The sequence below is a fragment of the Rhipicephalus microplus genome, chromosome 4, assembly GCF_043290135.1.
Source record: "Rhipicephalus microplus isolate Deutch F79 chromosome 4, USDA_Rmic, whole genome shotgun sequence".
In the NCBI taxonomy this organism is placed as follows: Eukaryota; Metazoa; Arthropoda; class Arachnida; order Ixodida; family Ixodidae; genus Rhipicephalus; species Rhipicephalus microplus.
The window spans coordinates 86,777,056-86,796,339 of record NC_134703.1 but is presented as its reverse complement, the minus strand read 5'-3'; the positions used below and the strand labels follow the sequence as shown (position 1 = coordinate 86,796,339).

General features: G+C 44.7%; 1 protein-coding gene across 1 annotated transcript in view; it reads left to right on the top strand.

Annotated features, from left to right (window-relative positions):
- Positions 1-19,284, top strand: part of LOC119172771 (uncharacterized) — an 87,713-nt gene that overhangs the window by 61,702 nt on the left and 6,727 nt on the right. Inside the window, exons 19-25 of the mRNA XM_075893110.1 lie at positions 52-168; positions 1,170-1,258; positions 1,543-1,691; positions 4,667-4,782; positions 9,870-10,011; positions 10,682-10,842; positions 19,147-19,238. Of these exons, the coding sequence (XP_075749225.1) occupies positions 52-168; positions 1,170-1,258; positions 1,543-1,691; positions 4,667-4,782; positions 9,870-10,011; positions 10,682-10,842; positions 19,147-19,238 (866 nt within the window). The remainder of the gene's footprint in view (positions 1-51; positions 169-1,169; positions 1,259-1,542; positions 1,692-4,666; positions 4,783-9,869; positions 10,012-10,681; positions 10,843-19,146; positions 19,239-19,284) is intronic.

The following is a 19,284-nucleotide window of genomic DNA, read 5'->3' as shown; positions in this document are numbered from 1 at the left end:
TACAAAAACAATGACGCAATAGTAAGTATCGGTGTGCATCTTTTATTCCAGCTTGGAAAAACATCGATTCCTGTATTAGACAACATGATTATCAGAGCCCCCGTAGAGCGCTGGCGACCGATCCGTACCACGACAAGCCCAGCGTTCTCCACAGGAAAGCTGCGTAAGGTACGTACGAACCCGCGGCAGGCGCAACTTGGTGGTTTCTTATCAGCCTTGATAATGCATGAAAATGTGAATATAGAAGTATCTAATCAAGAGGTTCGAAAGCTCGAACTGTTTAAGTACCAGTCTATGGGTTATATCAAATATACTTGATAACTTAGTGTCCAGTACTTTTTCGGGGGGTGAGGCTAAAAATTTAGATGTTGACGGATAGCAGATATGGATAACACAACCTCATACATTTTCTCAAATACAGCCGTAGAAGGAATCATATCGATGTCTGAGCAAGTTGCGGCCAGTCACTGCGAGAGACTGGTTGTAGATCTTGCTTTGTTTATTGCAGACATGTCATAAAGCTGTAACAATAACCCTATGTACAACTGTGCTGTTATGAGTGAATGACTACAATTTAGCTTCAAGTTTTTCTTTTATTAGTCTATCATCCCACGCGTTGTTTCTTAGTCTACTCATACGGCAATGACACCGCATTCTAACGTAAGGTATCACATGAAAATAGCATATTATGAGGGTTTTCATTTCATATCATTTTCATTTCATATCATTTCAAAAGCAAGCGAAACACTCATGTTAAGCCATTTTCCAACAGTCAGATGAATGTTCAACATTTAGACCTTACAAATAAAGAGCGCATGGATATTATTGATACCGAAGCTGCGTGTGAAGGACATAGAGAACACTTGTTTATGCGATAATTGGGCTGGGTTGCTCACAATCCTCAAAGAGTATTTTTTTAAGGAGTGCAAAAAGTACTCGCCCTTAAATGTATTTTCTTAAGCATAACATAGGCTGTGAATTACAAAAGCTGACGTTATAGCTATTATCACTATTCGATTCATCGTTTACATAGCTGAAGAGTTATCGTCGCCTGTATCGGCTAATGTCTCAAGTTTTATCATAGCGAATCATACGTTACGTTTTTTGTAACAAAATTTAGCCCGTTTTGCCTTCTTTTATGCGCGAAATATCCCGTTATTGACTTGCAGATGAACTCGATGATTCAGAAATGTGCAATGATAATGTCAAACCACCTCAATGAAGCTGCGGAGACCAAGGAAGACGTTGACTTGAGAAGGTTAGTAAGTACACCTACATTATATTGTAAGTCACGCTGGCTGAGCATGTCTGGCGTTATGGTGCTCAATGAGAGGTGCATTTTTAATTTGCGTCCGCTCAGCCAGATTTGAAGAAAAGCATAACACTTGTTTTAACTGGCGTTGGTGCAAATTAAGGAATTCCAGGTGGTCAAATTTATTTAGAGTTCTGACTGCAGGTATACCTTTTGCTATGGTCACTATATATTATTTGAATTCACGCAGATAGCTTTACCATCCGAATGCGTTGCCTTTTATTTTGCAGACTATACGGGCACTACACCCTCGATGTGATAGCACGGTGCGCCTTTGGCACAATCATTAATTCTCACGTAGAGACCTCGAATGTGTTTGTGGAGAACGTCAACAAGTTATTTTCGGAAAGAAGAATGTCTTGGAGGATAGCTGTTGCAAGTAAGAATTTATTTGACTATGTTGTTAAAGTGGGCAGCAGAATACACAGTATTTTGAAACACACACACACACTATATATATATATATATATATATATATATATATATATATATATATATATATATATATATATATATATATATATATATATATATATAAGGAAAGAAGTGTATACCTAAGGGTTCGTTTTTTCCGTGTTTTACACAATAATAATGAGATCTAAAAGACAATAATGCCAAGGAAAGTATAGGGGAAGATATTAGACCAAATTTTAATGTAAGAAAAATGGTAGGTGTAACCTTAAGAGACAAGAAGAGATCAGAGTGGATTAGGGGACAAACGGGGGTTAAGGATATCATAGTTGAAATAAAGAAGAGGAAATGGACATGGGCCGGGCATGTAGCGCGTAGACAGGATAACCGCTGGTCATCAAGGGTAACTAACTGGATTCCCAGAGAAGGGGTGGCTTAAGGGGAGACAGAAGGTTAGGTGGGCAGATGAGATTAAGAAGTTTGCGGGTATAAATTGGCAGCAGCAAGCACAGGACCGGGTTAACTGGCGGAACATGGGAGAGGCCTTTGTCCTGCAGTGGACGTAGTCAGGCTGATGATGATGATGATGTATTGTAAATATGAAAAAAAGTGGGTGAAGAAATAACTTGCCATGGGCAGGATCCGAACCTGCGACCTATATATATATATATATATATATATATATATATATATATATATATAGTGGGAGTAATATTTCAATGGGCCAGTTAGTCTTCGTGAAGGTATGGGATATGGCACAACGGGAGCGTTGTCAAGAAGGGTAAATATATTTATTTCCCAACAGTTTCGAGAGGGGTCCTCCCTTCATCAGGGGATGAGTTATACTGACATTAACTTCCAAACTTCGTTGCTGCCGTGTCCCTCTCGCCTTGAAACATGTTTGCGAGAGTGAGAGGGAACTAAAAAAAGGAAAAAAAAACAAAAAAAAACAAAAAAGGGGGGAGAAAAAAGACGAAAAAGAAAAAGAAAGAAAAGAAAGAAAGTAAAAAAGAGGAAGAACCACTGTCAACACTGAGAACGAAACCAACTGTCCGTGTACGTCCACATACGGTTCTTATCACGTGCTGTTCAGTTCTCGACGTGTGTCGGGCCACCCAAGATTGTCGCCGCGGTACCGGGAGGGTTCGTGAGGGCGTGCGTAAACAAAGGGTTTCCCCGTAATGGGTCGGTCGGCGTGCGGCGTGCGTAAAGGAAGGGTTTCCCGTTAATGGGTCAGTCGGCTCTTTTTACCCTTAATCTTCGTCCGTTTTCCTTCGATGGTCATCAAGTGGTAGGCGAACGTAAACACTTTGTATGTGCATGTGGGAAAAAAAAGAAAGGAAGAAAAAAAGGAAGAAAAAACGAAAAACAAAAAAACAAGAAAGGACAGTGTACACGTACGAGTCAGTCAGAAAAAAGCATGGTCTCCAGCTATCAATCTTTGTCACCAATTTCCTTCTGGCTTACTTCTCGGAGGCAGTTGAGTTTTCCGGGGTCCTCGTTGATGCCGGATACTAATGTTCGAAATTTGAAAATAAAATATGCCTCACGCTGTTCGCGCTCGCGTCTGTTTGAGAAACCGGACTGCAAAAGAGTTACGCTGATATTTTCAAAACTGTGGTTTGGCAGGCGCAGATGTCTAGATAAAGGTAGCTTCGGCAGTGAAGTGGCGTGGTACCGGTGATTATTGAACCACTTCACTGCCGAAGCTACCTTTATCTAGACATCTGAGCCTGCCAAACCACAGTTTTGAAAATATCAGCGTAACTCTTTTGCAGTTCGGTTTCTCAAACAGGCGCGAGTGCGAACAGCGTGAGGCATATTTTATTTTCAAATTTCGAACATTAGTAGCCGGCATCAACGAGGACCCCGGAAAACTCAACTGCCTCCGAGAAGTAAGCCAGGAGGAAATTGGTGACAAAGATTGATAGCTGGAGACCATGCTTTTTTCTGACTGACTCGTACGTGTACACTGTCCTTTCTTGTTTTTTTGTTTTTCGTTTTTTCTTCCTTTTTTTCTTCTTTTTTTCCACATGCACATACAAAGTGTTTACGTTCGCCTACCACTTGATGACCATTCAAGGAAAACGGACGAAGATTAAGGGTAAAAAGAGCCGACCGACCCATTAACGGGAAACCCTTCCTTTACGCACGCCGCACGCCGACCGACCCATTACGGGGAAACCCTTTCTTTACGCACGCCGTCACGAACCCTCCCGGCACCGCGGCGACAATCTTGGGTGGCCCGACACACGTCGAGAACTGAACAGCACGTGATAAGAACCGTATGTGGACGTACACGGACAGTTGGTTTCGTTCTCAGTGTTGACAGTGGTTCTTCTTTTTTTTAATTTCTTTCTTTTCTTTCTTTTTCTTTTTCGTCTTTTTTCCCCCCTTTTTGTTTTTTTTGTTTTTTTCCTTTTTTAGTTCTCTCTCACTCTCGCAAACATGTTTCAAGGCGAGAGGGACGCGGTAGCAACGAAGTTTGGAAGTTCATGTCAGTATAACTCATCCCCTGATAAAGGGAGGACCCCTCCCGAAACTGTTGGGAAATAAATATATTTATCCTTGTTGACAACGCTCCCGTTTTGCCATATCCCATATATATATATATATATATATATATATATATATATATATATATATATATATATATATATATATATATATATATATATATATATATATATATATATATATATATATATATATATATATATATATATATATATATATATACACGCAATGTTGCGCATACACAGTGGTTAGCGCATTCCCTCGAGACAATCCTATATATCCTAAATGCCGAATGGTGCTCATGCCTTAACAGGATGCGTAAATAGTAGAAACTTTTAAACAAGAAAGCAACTTGCGTTTATTTTCTTTTGGTGGGGGGCTTCTTTTTTGCATTATATTTAAGATGGCGTCTTCTACAATTTTCAGTGCTGTTTCCTGGACTCATGAAGTACTTCCGATTTAATACACAAAACCCTGCTAACTACGAGTTTTTCACTAATGTTTGCGAGCGCATCATGAAGGAGAGACGCCAGGCTGGCAAGGTAGGTCCAGCGTGTCTCTTTTAGCATGCCTGCTCTATGCACGCCAGTGTTTCCATGTACGCGCGTATTCTCAAGAATAGCGCTACGTGCTCCATCTGCCAACATGTGTCACAATAAACTAAATGTTAGCCAGCAATAACCATCACTGTCCAGAGTACACAAATTCTGGTAGGTAGGTAGAAAAAAAACTATTTCGTCAGATTTTCTTAATAATTAAAGCATGGCTTCTTCAGGCATGGCAAATGACCAATCTGACCGTACTTCAAGCCACTTGACATACGCACCCTCATCACGACAGCAAGTATATGGATACTCTCGGCTGGATTTCGCCGCCGGCGCCAGCGTCGACATGGGCAGCAGCTGCAATGTCATACACCGTGTATATATATATATATATATATATATATATATATATATATATATATATATATATATATTACCACAAGGCAGTAGTGGGATTGGGGCATAAAGCGGTAGAGGGTCCCTGCCTGAAAGAAAAGACTACGAAGTGGATAGAGACTGGTCCCAGCCCGCCAGTGTGCCAGGCATTGCCGTCACGCGTAATCATCGTAAATATCGGCAAATATACGTTTCCATGTAAATATATATATATATATATATATATATATATATATAATAAAACGCAAGAAAGAAAAAAAAACAAAAAAAAAGACTCCAGCACGTGGCCTCGAACGTGGGACCTCAGCGTCGTGAATGCGAGGCAGTAACCACAGAGCTACCAAAGGGGTTTTCGAAAGTGCGAAGCATTTTTTAGCGAACTTCGGTGACTTTGAACGTATCAATCAATCAATCAATCAATCCATCAATCATCTATTCAATCAATCTATCTATCTATCTATCTATCTATCTATCTATCTATCCGCTTACGCTCGGGTACTCTCATGGTCACCCCCATAACTTCGCGTGAACCAAAATTAGCATGGAAGGGTCAGGTGGTTTGACAAATATGACGCGTTGCTCAAGACATGAATAATGTTACAATCCCGTCGCGTACGTCGTCAAACACTTCCCGCCAGACAGTGGCACATACTCACGGGTGGGTATGTGCCGCTCGTAAGCGGGTATGTGCTAAAGGTGGTGGACACTACCTAGGAAGGACGAGAACACACATAGGCAATTTTAACGCGTGAGCATTAAGCAATACCCGACATCGGTAGCGTCGACCCAACGAAGGCATAGAACAAATGTCAGTGTTAATAAAGACCTGCCATAGGCAGCGTTGGCCACCAGACGAATGCAAATATTATATTTCAGGGTCCCAGCAGGAATCGAACCCATGCATTCTGCGTGGCAGTCAGGCATTCTACCCCAAAGCTACGCCAGTTCTCGGAACTACTTTTCAGATAGACGCTAATCTTCGTGAAACGTCAATAATGGTTGCAGTGATGCATAACCAATTTTATAAACATTACATGTGCACTCCTTTCATACAGCCGTCTCGTCGGGTTAGCGTCTATTGTGGTAAGGTGCCATGCGCTGAAATTGAGTTATGTAGAAGTGTCAAGGGTCAGCATATTCGCGAGTATCAGCGCTTCATATCAGCTTCTGGTGTTGCTAAAACACATTTCCAGCTGACATCGTTGTGCAAGTGGGAAACTGGGTATATAAAACAGCTGCAACTTTTCAACCTATGTCTCTGCGTGTAACATTCGTACATATATTTAGCGTTATTTCATGACGTGTCGCTCAATAAAAAAAAAGCAACACGGCCACCTTCCCTGCGCGTGCTTCGCATATAGTCGATTCCCAGATACGTGGGATCTGCTGATTTTTTTTATTTATTACCTGTTTTGCTCTTGGTACAAACATTAGTATAGGTCGCTATGAACAATATTATACACAACAAAATCGAAGACAAGACAGTCGCCGAACCATTAGTGGTTACAGTGCTAAAATTTCTTTAGGTTCACCAGGGGTTCAGCCCTGGAGAGCCATTCCGGAACGAAGTGTTCTTGTCTGAGTATAGCAATGTATTGAGCAATGCTTTCGCGGAAAAGCACGCACGCTGGAGGCTTGTCAGGGTCACAGTACTAACCAGCTATCCCGCCATCGATAATGGAGGCCAAGCAGCATTATAAGATCAAAAGGCAGTCCCTCCTCTTTTTCTACTGTTAAAAACCTGATACCCAGTTAATGTCGGAGAAGTTCATTTTTGAGAGTTCTCTGTAAAACATCCCTGAAGTAGACCTCTTCCCAACAATGCAAAAAAACGTGATCTATTGTCTCCGGTTTTCGACAGATGAAACAGTTCAAACCCCATTGCATATAAAATCCTTTATCTTCTAAAAAGTCTGAACCTGGATCGTGCCCGTGTGTAGTTTAAAGAAAGAACTTTTTGCACTTGGCTGAATTCGCATTTTCTTAACACGCTTTAGAACATCATTGCCCTCTCCCCCACTATTAATTAACCAATACATAGGAACCGGAAAAATCAGGTCGCATATGTCTTTATGCGATTTCTTTTGCCCGATTGAATACAGGTATTTACTAGAAAACCAAACTGACAAAAAGCGGACACTATCCGCGATTTCCTTGAAGAAACCTCGCGTGCCTCTGGGCTTGCTTGCGGTGCTAACCACAAAGTTAGGCAAAACACGACAAAGGCGTAACTGGCATACCGTTCTCAAGAATGGGTGTCAAACTTCCCCCCCCCAAAAAAAAAACGATTGACTAGCTGTCGCTCGAAGAGATGCTACAGGCTTAGTCCCCCTTGCTTAACTCTTTGGAACAGATTCGTCCTACTACATCTTTCCCAAGTGGACCCCCATACAAACACAGCAAATATTCTATGCAGCCTTTGCACATGCATCCGTGAGCAACACAAAACCTGCATCACATACCATAATTTGCTCATTAAAAATATGTTGCATACAGTGGCTCTGGCAAACATCGAGAGACATTTTCCGTTCCACTGTGCTGTCCTTTCGCGCGGTTATTTGATTTGTTCAGTCCAACCGTCATTAGTGTCTTTGCAGTGCTGGAAAGGCATGCCTCGGTATTTTACTGGAGTATTAACCCAGTGAACGTTAGCATAGATATCTTGGGTTGATGTCTAGTCTCCGCGCCACAGCCTTAGACACTTTCCCCAATTCACCCGACATCTTGTAATTTCTCCAAAATTTTTAACAACGGCAACTGTCTTTTGTACACTTTCTTTGGTGGTACAACATACTGCTACATCATTAGCGTATGCTAAAACTTTTACTTCAGAGTCAAGCAGTCCGAAACCGTGGATGGTCTCGTTTTCTATTATGGCCAAACACAAGCTCTATATGAACAATGCAAACAAAAGTGAACTTGCCAGACAGCCCTGACGTACAGAGCCTAATGGGAGACCCCGGATTTTTAAATAATTAGTCGCGTAGTACAGCTCCTATACGTCAAAAGTATGCCCTTTGTAATCACCGATCCAACATTGACAAGTTCAAGTATGGAGAATAGCACATCATGCGGGACGCAGTCAAAAGCCTTCTCTAAGTCAAGCTGGAGGATCGCAACATGAGAATGAAAAGCATTGCAACTCTCAAGGACACAGCTCAATGAGTGTGTGTTCATCAATATTGAGTGCCCCTTGATGCCACACGTTTATGCTCCCCAACTATTTCGGTGATTACGGACTGCAATCTACCTGCCAATACCTTCATGAGTATTTTGTAGTCAGTGTTGGTTAGCGAAATGGGCCTATATGACGGAACTAGTTTTAATTTGGCTTTTTCATCCGTCTTTGGTATTATATTAGTGGGCGTCTCGGCAATTGAAGGTGGGAATGCTTTAATTGCGTAGGCTTCCTTGAATACAGCTTGTAACACTGGTGAAACTTCTTTTTTAAAAGCTTTATACCATATCGCACCAGGACCATCAGGCCCAGGGGACTTGCCCGTGACGAGATTATCTATTGCATTTTCAATCAGCTACCGAAGGATACCTCTTTTAACTTTCAAACGGCAAGCTATTTATATCTACCACTTACCGCTGTTAGCAGGCACCTCGGGGGAGGGGGGGGGGCTATCTTGTTTGCGCGTAAGAAACGTGGGGCACGTTTAGATCTGCTTGCCATTCTGCGCACGACCTTCCAACTTGTTGATAACGCGTTCATTGCTTCGCCTTTGCGGCAAAGCTGTGACTTTTTTTAGGCAGCCCGTAGCTTCTGTAAGAATTGTTACACCTTTACAAAATCAGGCAAGAAGCCGAGAAAATTATTGTACCTAAAACAACTTAGCTGGCGTAGTCGAAAACTCTCAAATGGAATGATGATTGGGGCTTAATGTACATACGAGAATCGACATATGATGTAAATTATGACGAGTGGGCGAAGCACAGAGAATTATTCTTACCTCAGATCACCAGTAACATTGCCCAGTCACGCATATAAATGAGTGGCAACGCATATGTACCGTGTACACAATGTGTTCTTGCCGTTGAGCCACCGCTCCCCGTGCCTCACACTACGGAGTAGCAGGTCGCTGTCGGCGTAGCCTTGTTGCTGCTGCTTGCCGAGCTCTCACATTTGGGGTAGCTTGCTGTCTGCGTAGACGTAGAGCCGCCACAGTCTCGCCTCTAAAGTAGCACATATTATTGTAAATGTTGCCACTTTGTCTTCCTTGGGCTACAGAGCTTTCACGATCGTTTTCATTCATGGTATAGAAAGAGAAGGTGTGGCGTGGAACGCGCTTAGTTTTCACCGTCATCAGCATTATCGTCACACACACACACACACACACACACACACACACACACACACACACACACACACACACACACACACACACACACACACACACACACGCACACACACACACACATATATATATATATATATATATATATATATATATATATATATATATATATATATATATATATATATATATATATATATATATATAGCAAGGCGCCAACATGTCTTTCCACCACTCCAATAAGTAGTTGCCCTCAGACAAACGTGCCACAAATCATTATTTATATTCTGTTTCAATAATATTTCCTATATAATCACGCTCCCCTGCCTTAATAAAGTAATTTTTTACAACGCAGGTTAATAACGACAGCATGCCTTGTCTTTTTAGCGTCACGAGGATTTCTTGCAACTCATGATGGACGCCCAGGAAGGTTGCCTGGCCTCAGCCGAGGACAGCACGGAGGAGGCCGAGAACGAGATCTTCGATGTTGGCTGTGATACTAAGCTGTCTTCGACGAAGAATAATAAACGTGAGTACTCTCGAGCATTTTCCGAACCCAGGAGCACACGGGGACGTGGATGCTGATGTTAAGCAAAAGAACTGAGCGGGTAATATCGCGTGGGGCCATCGTTTCAAAACGCGGACTGCAGTTCGTCAGGGAAAATCTACCACGCTTCTTAGCATGTTTGTTTTTGTGTTCCTGGTGCCACAAAGTAGATTTGTTGGTCCTTTTCCTCTCCTTTCGAGTTCTAGAGAGGGGGAAAAAGTACTAGAAGAAGTCGCAAAGGAATTTAGTCACTGCACTCACGGAGACAGGTAAGCATCCCAAAAATCTGTTGCTAGGCTATAGTTATTGCCTAATATTTCTTAAGGTGTTATTCTTGGCGCAATGTTGGAAACACAAAGAAAAGGTAGCGAAGAGAGAGAGAGGAGCATCATCGATAAAAGCTGAAAAACAAGAAAACTTACAAATATGCGCCGTGGCTTGAAAGAGTAACGTGGGATTTATTCAAACCAAATAGTTTCATTAAAAAGCCCTCCCCTACCCTCTCGTAGTGCTTTCATTATTCAAGCATAATGCGAGGAATAACGTATTAAAAAAGCAAGGTCACATTTCGAAGGGAGAACTAATTTTTTTTCTCGCTTTTATCACACCGTGTTGGTTCCTTGAACATGCCCTCTTGTTTCTTTACACAAAGGTCTTAGTGAATTGGAGGCGACGGCACAGTGCGTAATCTTCTTCCTGTCTGGTCAAGAAGCTGTGTCCACCACGATAACGTTTGCCGCGTACCATCTCGCACTTAATCCGATCATCCAAGAAAAACTCCAAAAAGAAGTGGAAGAGTGTATCGCGGCGAATGCAAGTATATTTCTCACTGGTGTTCGTAGAATTTGAATGTACATGTGTTTGAGCATTTCAAATTAGAAACACCCTCTGTCTTGTTAATTGCGACAAAAAGTTGCCCACGTTTAATCTCTATCGACAACTAAGAGACTCAGATTGCTGTTCGCGGTCACACCAAAACGTTTTCTGGAGCTCTTGAAAGAAACGAGTTAAGATATTGGAGTTTTTGCACTCTGGCGTTCATGGTCTATGTAACACTCTATCAAATTTTGGGAAACCTAGAACCCAATCAAGCCCGAGTAACTTGGTCGAAGCTTTTTTCTTTGACAGAAAGTGCTTCATAATCTCTTTAGACCAGGTGTCTCAAACTCACCTGAGCCAGTGGGCCGCAGTCACGCAATTTAGTCTCCTACAGGCTGGGGGGTAGTGTATGTTAAAGCGGGGAGGGGGAGTGTAAAATCATCAGCAAACGCTGCCATTCTCAGAATAACTGACTGATTGCTGCTAAGCTTCGGGCGAGGAAGGATAGACTCGCCTGCCAAGCTTGCAATTTTTAGTGATCTAATTGAAGTGAATCATTCTGCTGAGTATATTCCTGCCCCTCTAGAGCATCGAGACCATCACTTCACATGAGTTCTCACGTACAATCACGGGCCAGCTCATTGACCTTCGGGAAGCCCTCGAGAACGTTGTTCGCCATGTTTGCAGGGAACCAAGTGATGAATTGAGAGCCGGGGCAAGCCCTCTTCTCTAGAATGGAGGCCGCCTATCGAGCGAGGTTGTCCGATTCAATAGCTCCGATTGCCTTATGTGATCGTGAACAGCCTTATGTATGGGGGAAAAAAGGAGGGTAGGGGTCTCTAGTCGATGAAAATGTAGGGACATTCTGGGTCTGACAAAGTCCACGCAACTGCCGCTTGCTAATATATATGCCTGGTGTAGCCGCCCTCACTGAGGCGGAGGAACGAAGCGCTCTCCGCACGTTTATTGTTGACAGCGCGAACATTCGCCAGTTTCCATACTGCGCTGCATCAACAAAGACATGTGATTTCTTACTCTTTTCAAGATAGCTCATGGAAGGGCTTCACGCCTACCCTCCTTATACTGGGGATGTAGCTGTCACGGGAAGGTCCCCACCACGTAGGTCGCCCTCGTTTCCCGACTCAGCGTTGTCCGCCGTTCGTCCATAACCATAGGAGCAAAGCCAAGCTCATCAAGGATTCTCCTGCCAGCGTTGGAAGATGATAGCTTAACTACCTGGGCAATGACCTGTGTCTCTATGATCTCGCCTATGGTATTACGCATACCGGGCTGTTCTAACCTGCAGGAGCTCATGCAAATCGGCTAGCCTAGCGTTTTCTTCATGCTCTTGCGCATAAGCGCATACAACTTCCTTTTTTTCTGTTTTTGACTACAAAGCACGGACGCCACACTGTTAATATGACTCATGAGAAACACGCGCTGCATCCTCAAAATCTTGCCATCGCCTAATCCCTCCTTCCGGTTGGACACCCTAGCTATTAACCACCGCATATTCTCTGTTTTTGCGGTGACGTCGGTAATGGTTCTAACATTAAAACCTCTTGCGTCTATCAGCAGGCCTAAAATCTTGACTGAGTCCACTCTAGAAATTTTCTGTCCACGTGCATATAACGCCACGGAGAGGTGGTCAGTGGGTGTTAGTGCTCGAACCCCTTGTCTTGCGGGTCTGTAAACTACAACTACGATTTACTCGGAGAAAGCTTAAGACACGTGTCCATGAGGTATGCCTCTATCTCATCCAAGGCCGCTTGAAGAGCTTGCTTCATTTTCGCTATGGAACTCCCTTGGACAGCAAATCGTAATATCATCCGCATAAAGAGCGTGAGCTATGCCTCGGATACTGTTTAGCCTCTCTCAGAGGCCCTTCATTGCTATAGTAAAGGTAGTGGTGATATGAGTGATTCATTGGGGGTCTCTCCAGGTTTCAATTTGTACTCGTTCGACCTAACATGCTCTACCTTAATAGAGGCGGTTCTATTATGATAAATGACCTGATAAAGGCCTAAACTTTGACTCTATAGGGCTCATGTCCGCCATGACCTGCAGTATACGCGCGTGGAACACTATGTGTAACGCCTTAGTGATGGCGAGGGCTAAAATACTTTCTACGTTTTAATTGCGGCTAACAAAGATTTGATTCTTTAGCATTAGCATAACCTCCTGCGTCGATAGGCAAGGCCGAAAACCCACCATAGTATGAGAGAAGAGGCTCCTAATCTCGATTACCCGGAAACTTAGTTCAATATAGCCTGTTCAGCTACCTTCCCTATACAGAGGTAAGCGATATAGGTCTCATGTTATCCAAACTAAAGGGGTTTTGAGGTTTCGGAATCAGTATCAGGAGCACTTTCCATGCGATGGGCACCTCTTCTACCTCTTCTGCCCTGTTGACCTCCTTATATACTCAGCAGTTACACTGCGTTATCGTCCAAGGTTCGTAATAACCTATTTGAAACATAATCCAGCACCGGATATGATATTGTGTTGCACCGCCCTGATCTCCGATCCTGTTAAGGATCGGAAATCAATTCTCGTCTTCCGTGATATGGGGAGGTACTGCACTAAAAAATGATTACTCAGTATCTCCCTTCTGCTTGTGCTTGCCTTTGATTCCCTTTAGTCTGTGCGTCACCAAGGAGATGCTTTAAGAGGTTACACTTCACTAATGTGCGCATGGACCCGTTCACTGCCTCGTCCCATTGCAGCCTATTGAACTCCACGCAGTAACTTTCTATTAGCCAATTAGGCTCCACAACCGTTTTTCTCAACTTGCAGTTCAGCCGTTGTGTTTTTTCATCTCTTCATAATCGAGGATATGGCTTCAAACTTTGAGCTAGGTGCTGGTTAAATCTTGGTATTTCTGCTTCTGTTTGTATTACCGTAGTAGCCCTCTCTACAATCTCCTTAAGTGAGATGATCGCCTCACTGAACGTGGAATGTGTGCTCGTACGATCCTTTCTGATTCTACTGAACTTATCTAATTCTGTGACTCTAAATACCCTTGCTGGTCTAGCATCGACCTTTAAAATTACCGCCACTATGAAGTGGTTACTGCCCAGATTATCTTGCTTATCGGCCCACGTGACATTACCTGTGTTCCATAGACATGCTAAGTCAGGCGTTGTTTATCGAGAAACCAACGCGCCCAACCTATAGCCGGGAACCCTGGAATAGAGATTACCATAAACGCGAAATCGTCCAGGATATTTGCCAGATTCTATCATTTTGCAGTATTTTCTGCATATCTCCAATAGTTATGGGAAGCATTAAAGTCCCCGGTAATTATCAGCGGAGAATGCTTGCCTATTGACGTCGCCTTCCTATGCAGACAGTGAGTCGTATTTCTTTGGTCCGATGGCGGGCTATAGACTTAAAGCACAAAGACGCTCTGTTTGAGCGGCTCGTGTGGTATAACGTCCACGAAAAGGGCCTTCATCTTATCTCGTCCAGATTAAATTTGGTGTTCAGTAAAGGCGAACTTAATTTACTGAAAATATGAGCAAAGATTTATTTGTGCTCCACTTGATAAGTATTCAAGCCATAAGAATGTTCCAAATAGGTGAATAACTTATCGTAGCGTCATCATCACCGCCATTCATCATCATCGTCATTTTTTCTAGCCACCGCGCTGCGCCTCTCGTGCAGCTGATGCGATAGCTCGAGCTGCGCGAGGATTAGAACAAGCTAGCGGACTTGGTGTGTCGGACGTGGAAAGCCACGCGGCTCCGCTTCAGGCGTCGAATAAAGTGGCGAGAGAACGACACGACCACGTTGGCCGCCGTCCCGTCTTCCTCTCTCACTACATTGGTGACCACGGACACACGAACAAGCGACCGGCGCTGCACTACTTCCACCGAGCTACGCGGCCATGTTCCAGTCAGCACAAGCCTGGCAGCCTCAATTCAACCCGCCACTGCCCCCGTTCCGGACCTCTCGCCTAGAGTCGTGGTTCGAGGAGTTTGCGGCGGCCTTGTATCACAACGGCGTCTGGATCCAAGAGCTCATGTACGAGATATTGGAATACCATCTTCCACATGGCCTCAAACACCACCTCGCATACTTCTCCTGGAGCCCTCGCCCGTACGATCACTTGCGAGATGCCGTGCTCAAGTTTTACGGCCTTAAACATGCTCCTCCTCCCAAAAATGACACAACTGCACCTGGCTCATCACCTTCCAGGACGCCTCTCGCCCCACAGCCAGTCCAGACCATTCCCCTGCCGGCAACTGGGCACATAGATTCGACACCGGCCGCTGACCCGTGCACCGTCGCATTCGCTGCAGAGACTTAATCGGCTGAACTGTCTGTCCCGGGCAATTCGACGAACTCAGCTGGGCCAGCTGACCTTCCTGCAGACTCCCCGCCTGTCCCGGCACCTGTGGAGGCCCGCGACACCACTCACATAATGGACCCAGAGCCCGCTGTGACACTGCACGCCGTCAGTTTCCCCTGCACACCGGTGCCTGCTGCTCAAAACCTCGTGGACGGCCAGCACCTACTAACATCATCCTCGATGTATCCTAGAGAAGTTCAAGCCCCTGAGCATGCACGGCTGAACGTGCATGATGCTGTGACGATGTCAGGAAATCCCGAGGGCCGCACGCCTGGCTCACCACAGGTGGAACACACCGTGCATGCCCCAACAGATGCGAAGTCAAACCATCCGCCTACCACTACGTACGCGTGCTTGAGCATTTCAACGCCGTCGACGGCCCATGACAACTGTGACGCCACATACCCGCCGCTCGATCTCGCATCACCAAACGTCGGTTCTAGCTCGAACAACGCGACGACTCATCGGTGTACGACTACGCGTTAGACGTCGTCAAAGGTCGGAAAAAGCAATCTATCAGTGCCCTCTGAGCCGGCTCGTTATCACTGTAAACCATGTCGCACTTCATCGGTCCAAAGCGCACCGTTTCCAACTTATCTGCACCCTACTCGGCCGACCAGGCGGCCGCCGCAGCCGGTAATGTACCACCGGAAGCGACGGTACCAGCACGGTAAACACACTACCAGGGTTGACCGCACTCCCTGTCGACGTTCCACCAGCTCCAACAAGGAAGTAACACTAGACCCTCTGGACTGGCCGTACTACGCTCATGCTACAGTCCATGTTTTAAGCATCAGTGTCCGAGTGCGCGCGACAATCGACCGCACCGAAACGGCCCGTGTGTGTTCTCGGCCCTTGACCATTTTTCACCTTGTCGTTGGTACTCGCTATCGACAAAAGTGTCCCTTCATCACGATCCTCGCCCGCTCCTTCCAACAGCGTGCCTGCGTAGCCACCCTCGTCCGCTGCGCCATTCCCAGTGTCGCCCGCCAGAGACCCACTGGTTGCCTATTGGCCCTTCCAGTTGACAACTTGGACTGCTCACGGACCCCGTTTAGTTTGGGAACCTAACTCGCTTGTATATACGCTCTCATTATTTTCATTCCGGCTTCATTTCTGCGGGGGGGGGGGGGGAGTAATCTGTAGCGTCATCATCACCGCCATTCATCATCATCGTCATTTTTTCTAGCCACCGCGCTGCGCCTCTCGTGCAGCTGATGCGATAGCTCGAGCTGCGTGAGGATTAGAACAAGCTAGCGGACTTGGTGTGTCGGACGTGGAAAGCCACGCGGCTCCGCTTCAGGCGTGGAATAAAGTAGCGAGAGAACGACACGACCACGTTGGCCGCCATCCCGTCTTCCTCTCTCGCTACATTATTACTACCATGATCCTGCATAGTGTATTCTATGTAGACTTCTTGTAGTGAAATGTGGTGGAGAATGAACAGCTTCGCTTCATTTTATTGCAGTTATTCCTATTTATAAAACTGGCTTGCAGCATCAGCATAAATAGGAACCAGCGCGAAAAGCGTGCGCCCGCTCCGCATTTATCAACAAGCATGTTTGGCTTTGCACTCAGGGTTGCCCCCAACTGCAACTGTGAGTGCGGAGGAGCGGAATAATTACATTAGATTTATGAGAATACACACTGCGTGATACAAACAGAACAAAGGATTACCAGACGTGGTAATTTCAGATCTTAACGTGAATATTCCATTGACGTACAAACGCAATAACCCGGGCTGTCGACGTATACAACGAACACCACGGGGAAAAGATGCCAAAAAGTGCAACAGGAGTTAAACTTGTTAAACGAAATAAAGAAAAAAAATCTTTGCACATATATAAGGTGAAATAAGCTGCAATGAAAAGTGTGTATGTTTGGCTTTAAACGGAACCCTCTGAACGGCTCTTGCGAGTTCCTTTTAATGCTGTGCATGCAATTACGTCTCCCGTTCGCCACGGCAGTCTCTCTTCCGCTTCTCGCTGCAGCAGTTTGGGATTCCCTTGTCTTCTGTCTCATGCTCGTATAGAAGCAGGAGCAGCTACAATCATTTCTTCTCCAGTGACATGAATGCACGGCTACTCCCGCATACCGCAAAGGCATGACCATTACATCACTAGCAGGGTGTCTCGACGCATGCGGCCTCATTAAGGCACTCTAACTAACCTCCTCGACTTCGACTGGCGCCACCGACAACAGCCAACGCCCCACCACATTGACGTGAATGTGCAGCACGCGTTTTTCAATACACCAAAGTGGGTGTGAGCGAACACTACGTCTTACTCTGAAGTGTGAAGCCGAGAGGAGGCGCCGACTACACACGTGCGTTTTTTAAAGACGATAGTCTTTCCTGGCGACCTTCGTCGCAAAAATTTTAGTCTGTCTGTCTGTCTGTCTGTCTGTCTGTCTGTCTGTCTGTCTGTAAGTCTCTACCTTTGTCTGTTTGTCTACTCTTGGCGGCATCGGGTACTCGAAACAGCCGACCCCATCCGCAGCGCCCACCAGTGTTGCTCAAGGTTGAGCGTTCATGCTTGTTCAATTGTCAATTAAAAAGCAAATATTGCGCATGTCTGGGGCACCATAACAACACGCATATATTCTGCATATGCATCTCTTACTAGAAAACGCATACATAAGTAAGTTTGAGGACCGTAGCGCTTATCATGCTGCGCTTACCATGCAACGCTTGCAAGGAGAGGGGAGTGTTTCCAACGCTTCGCTAAGACGAGATGATGGTGGCACCTACCCGTCGCCTCGCGTTCTACACCTCATCACCTCTGAGACGGGCATGCATGGCCACGCGCTTTGTTTAAAACAAAAACAAAAACAAAAAAATTGCCAGATGGCGCTCATGTCTCACGTGTGACGTGACTTGATGCGCTCGTTCGCCTCCGCTGCCCGCTCGAGGCTCTCTAACGCAGCGCCTCCGGAATACCATTCACCAATTTTCTTGCGCGGAACATCAAATAAATGTTTTTTTCACTCTCTCAACACGCAAAACTATCGTCTTTCGACGATATTTGCAGATTACATGCAGATACGGGGCCAACTTTTTTAATTCCCTAACAGCCGTTTCCGAATACAATGTCGGAGGCGTTTTTCGATCACCACTCGTTTCGTGCCAAGGTACACGAGTAGGCTACACAAGTAGGCTTCAACATCGATACCGAGGGCTTTAGATTAACAAATGCGGAACACCAGTGATTAGCATCATTACTTGTATTGGTTGTCCAACATTAGGTAAGGAAGTGGTGGCTACCTAACCCTCGCTGTACATAAACTTATTGATTTTTATTGATTGAGCCAACTGTAATCTCCGACGGTCTATCGTAGGAGTGGGCAATTACATGAAAGAGCAAAATGCGCGGAACATCATTGATTAGTAAGATACAATAAGAAGACACCAAGTGACGAAGATTGAAAATAATCAGACAGAGCATTCCACAACTCTATAGAATGAACAAAAAACTATCGAAATGCCAACGTACGATAGAAACTAGTGGACATGTTATACTCACGGTAATTTCGGATGGCTTTTGGTCTAGAGGGTGCGATGTATTTTTAATTAGGAGAAATCGTGGGGAGCTAATTAAGGTGTAAAGAAACTTCAAACATTCAACGTGACATGAAATGGAGGTGGTGTGTTTTTGTAGGCCAATCAGTGTTTCAATAAAAACTTTAAAAATTTACAGTCCATAAAGTAAGATGAATGTAGTGCAAACACTTGTTCGATAGAAGTTCTTGCTTGGCAAACATTAGGCTAAAGTGCGGACAGCTACCATTGGTGCAGGTGATAGGCGATAATAAGTACGCAAAGTTTGATCTCTATTATCAATCAATAACAGTCTTTATAGCAATGTTCACAGGGTGCTTTTGTAGCCGCTTGAGAGGTCCTTACTTCTGAAGTTTGCCGCATGTACTTCGGTGCTCATTCTGTGCAGGGCTCGGAACCAAGTTTAGACGTCATATCGAAGTTGAAGTATCTTCATTGTGTAGTTTCGGAAACACTACGCATACTTCCCATCGCATCAAGGTGAGTGTGTGAAATAACAACAAAAAAAAGACAGCCAAAAAAAAAA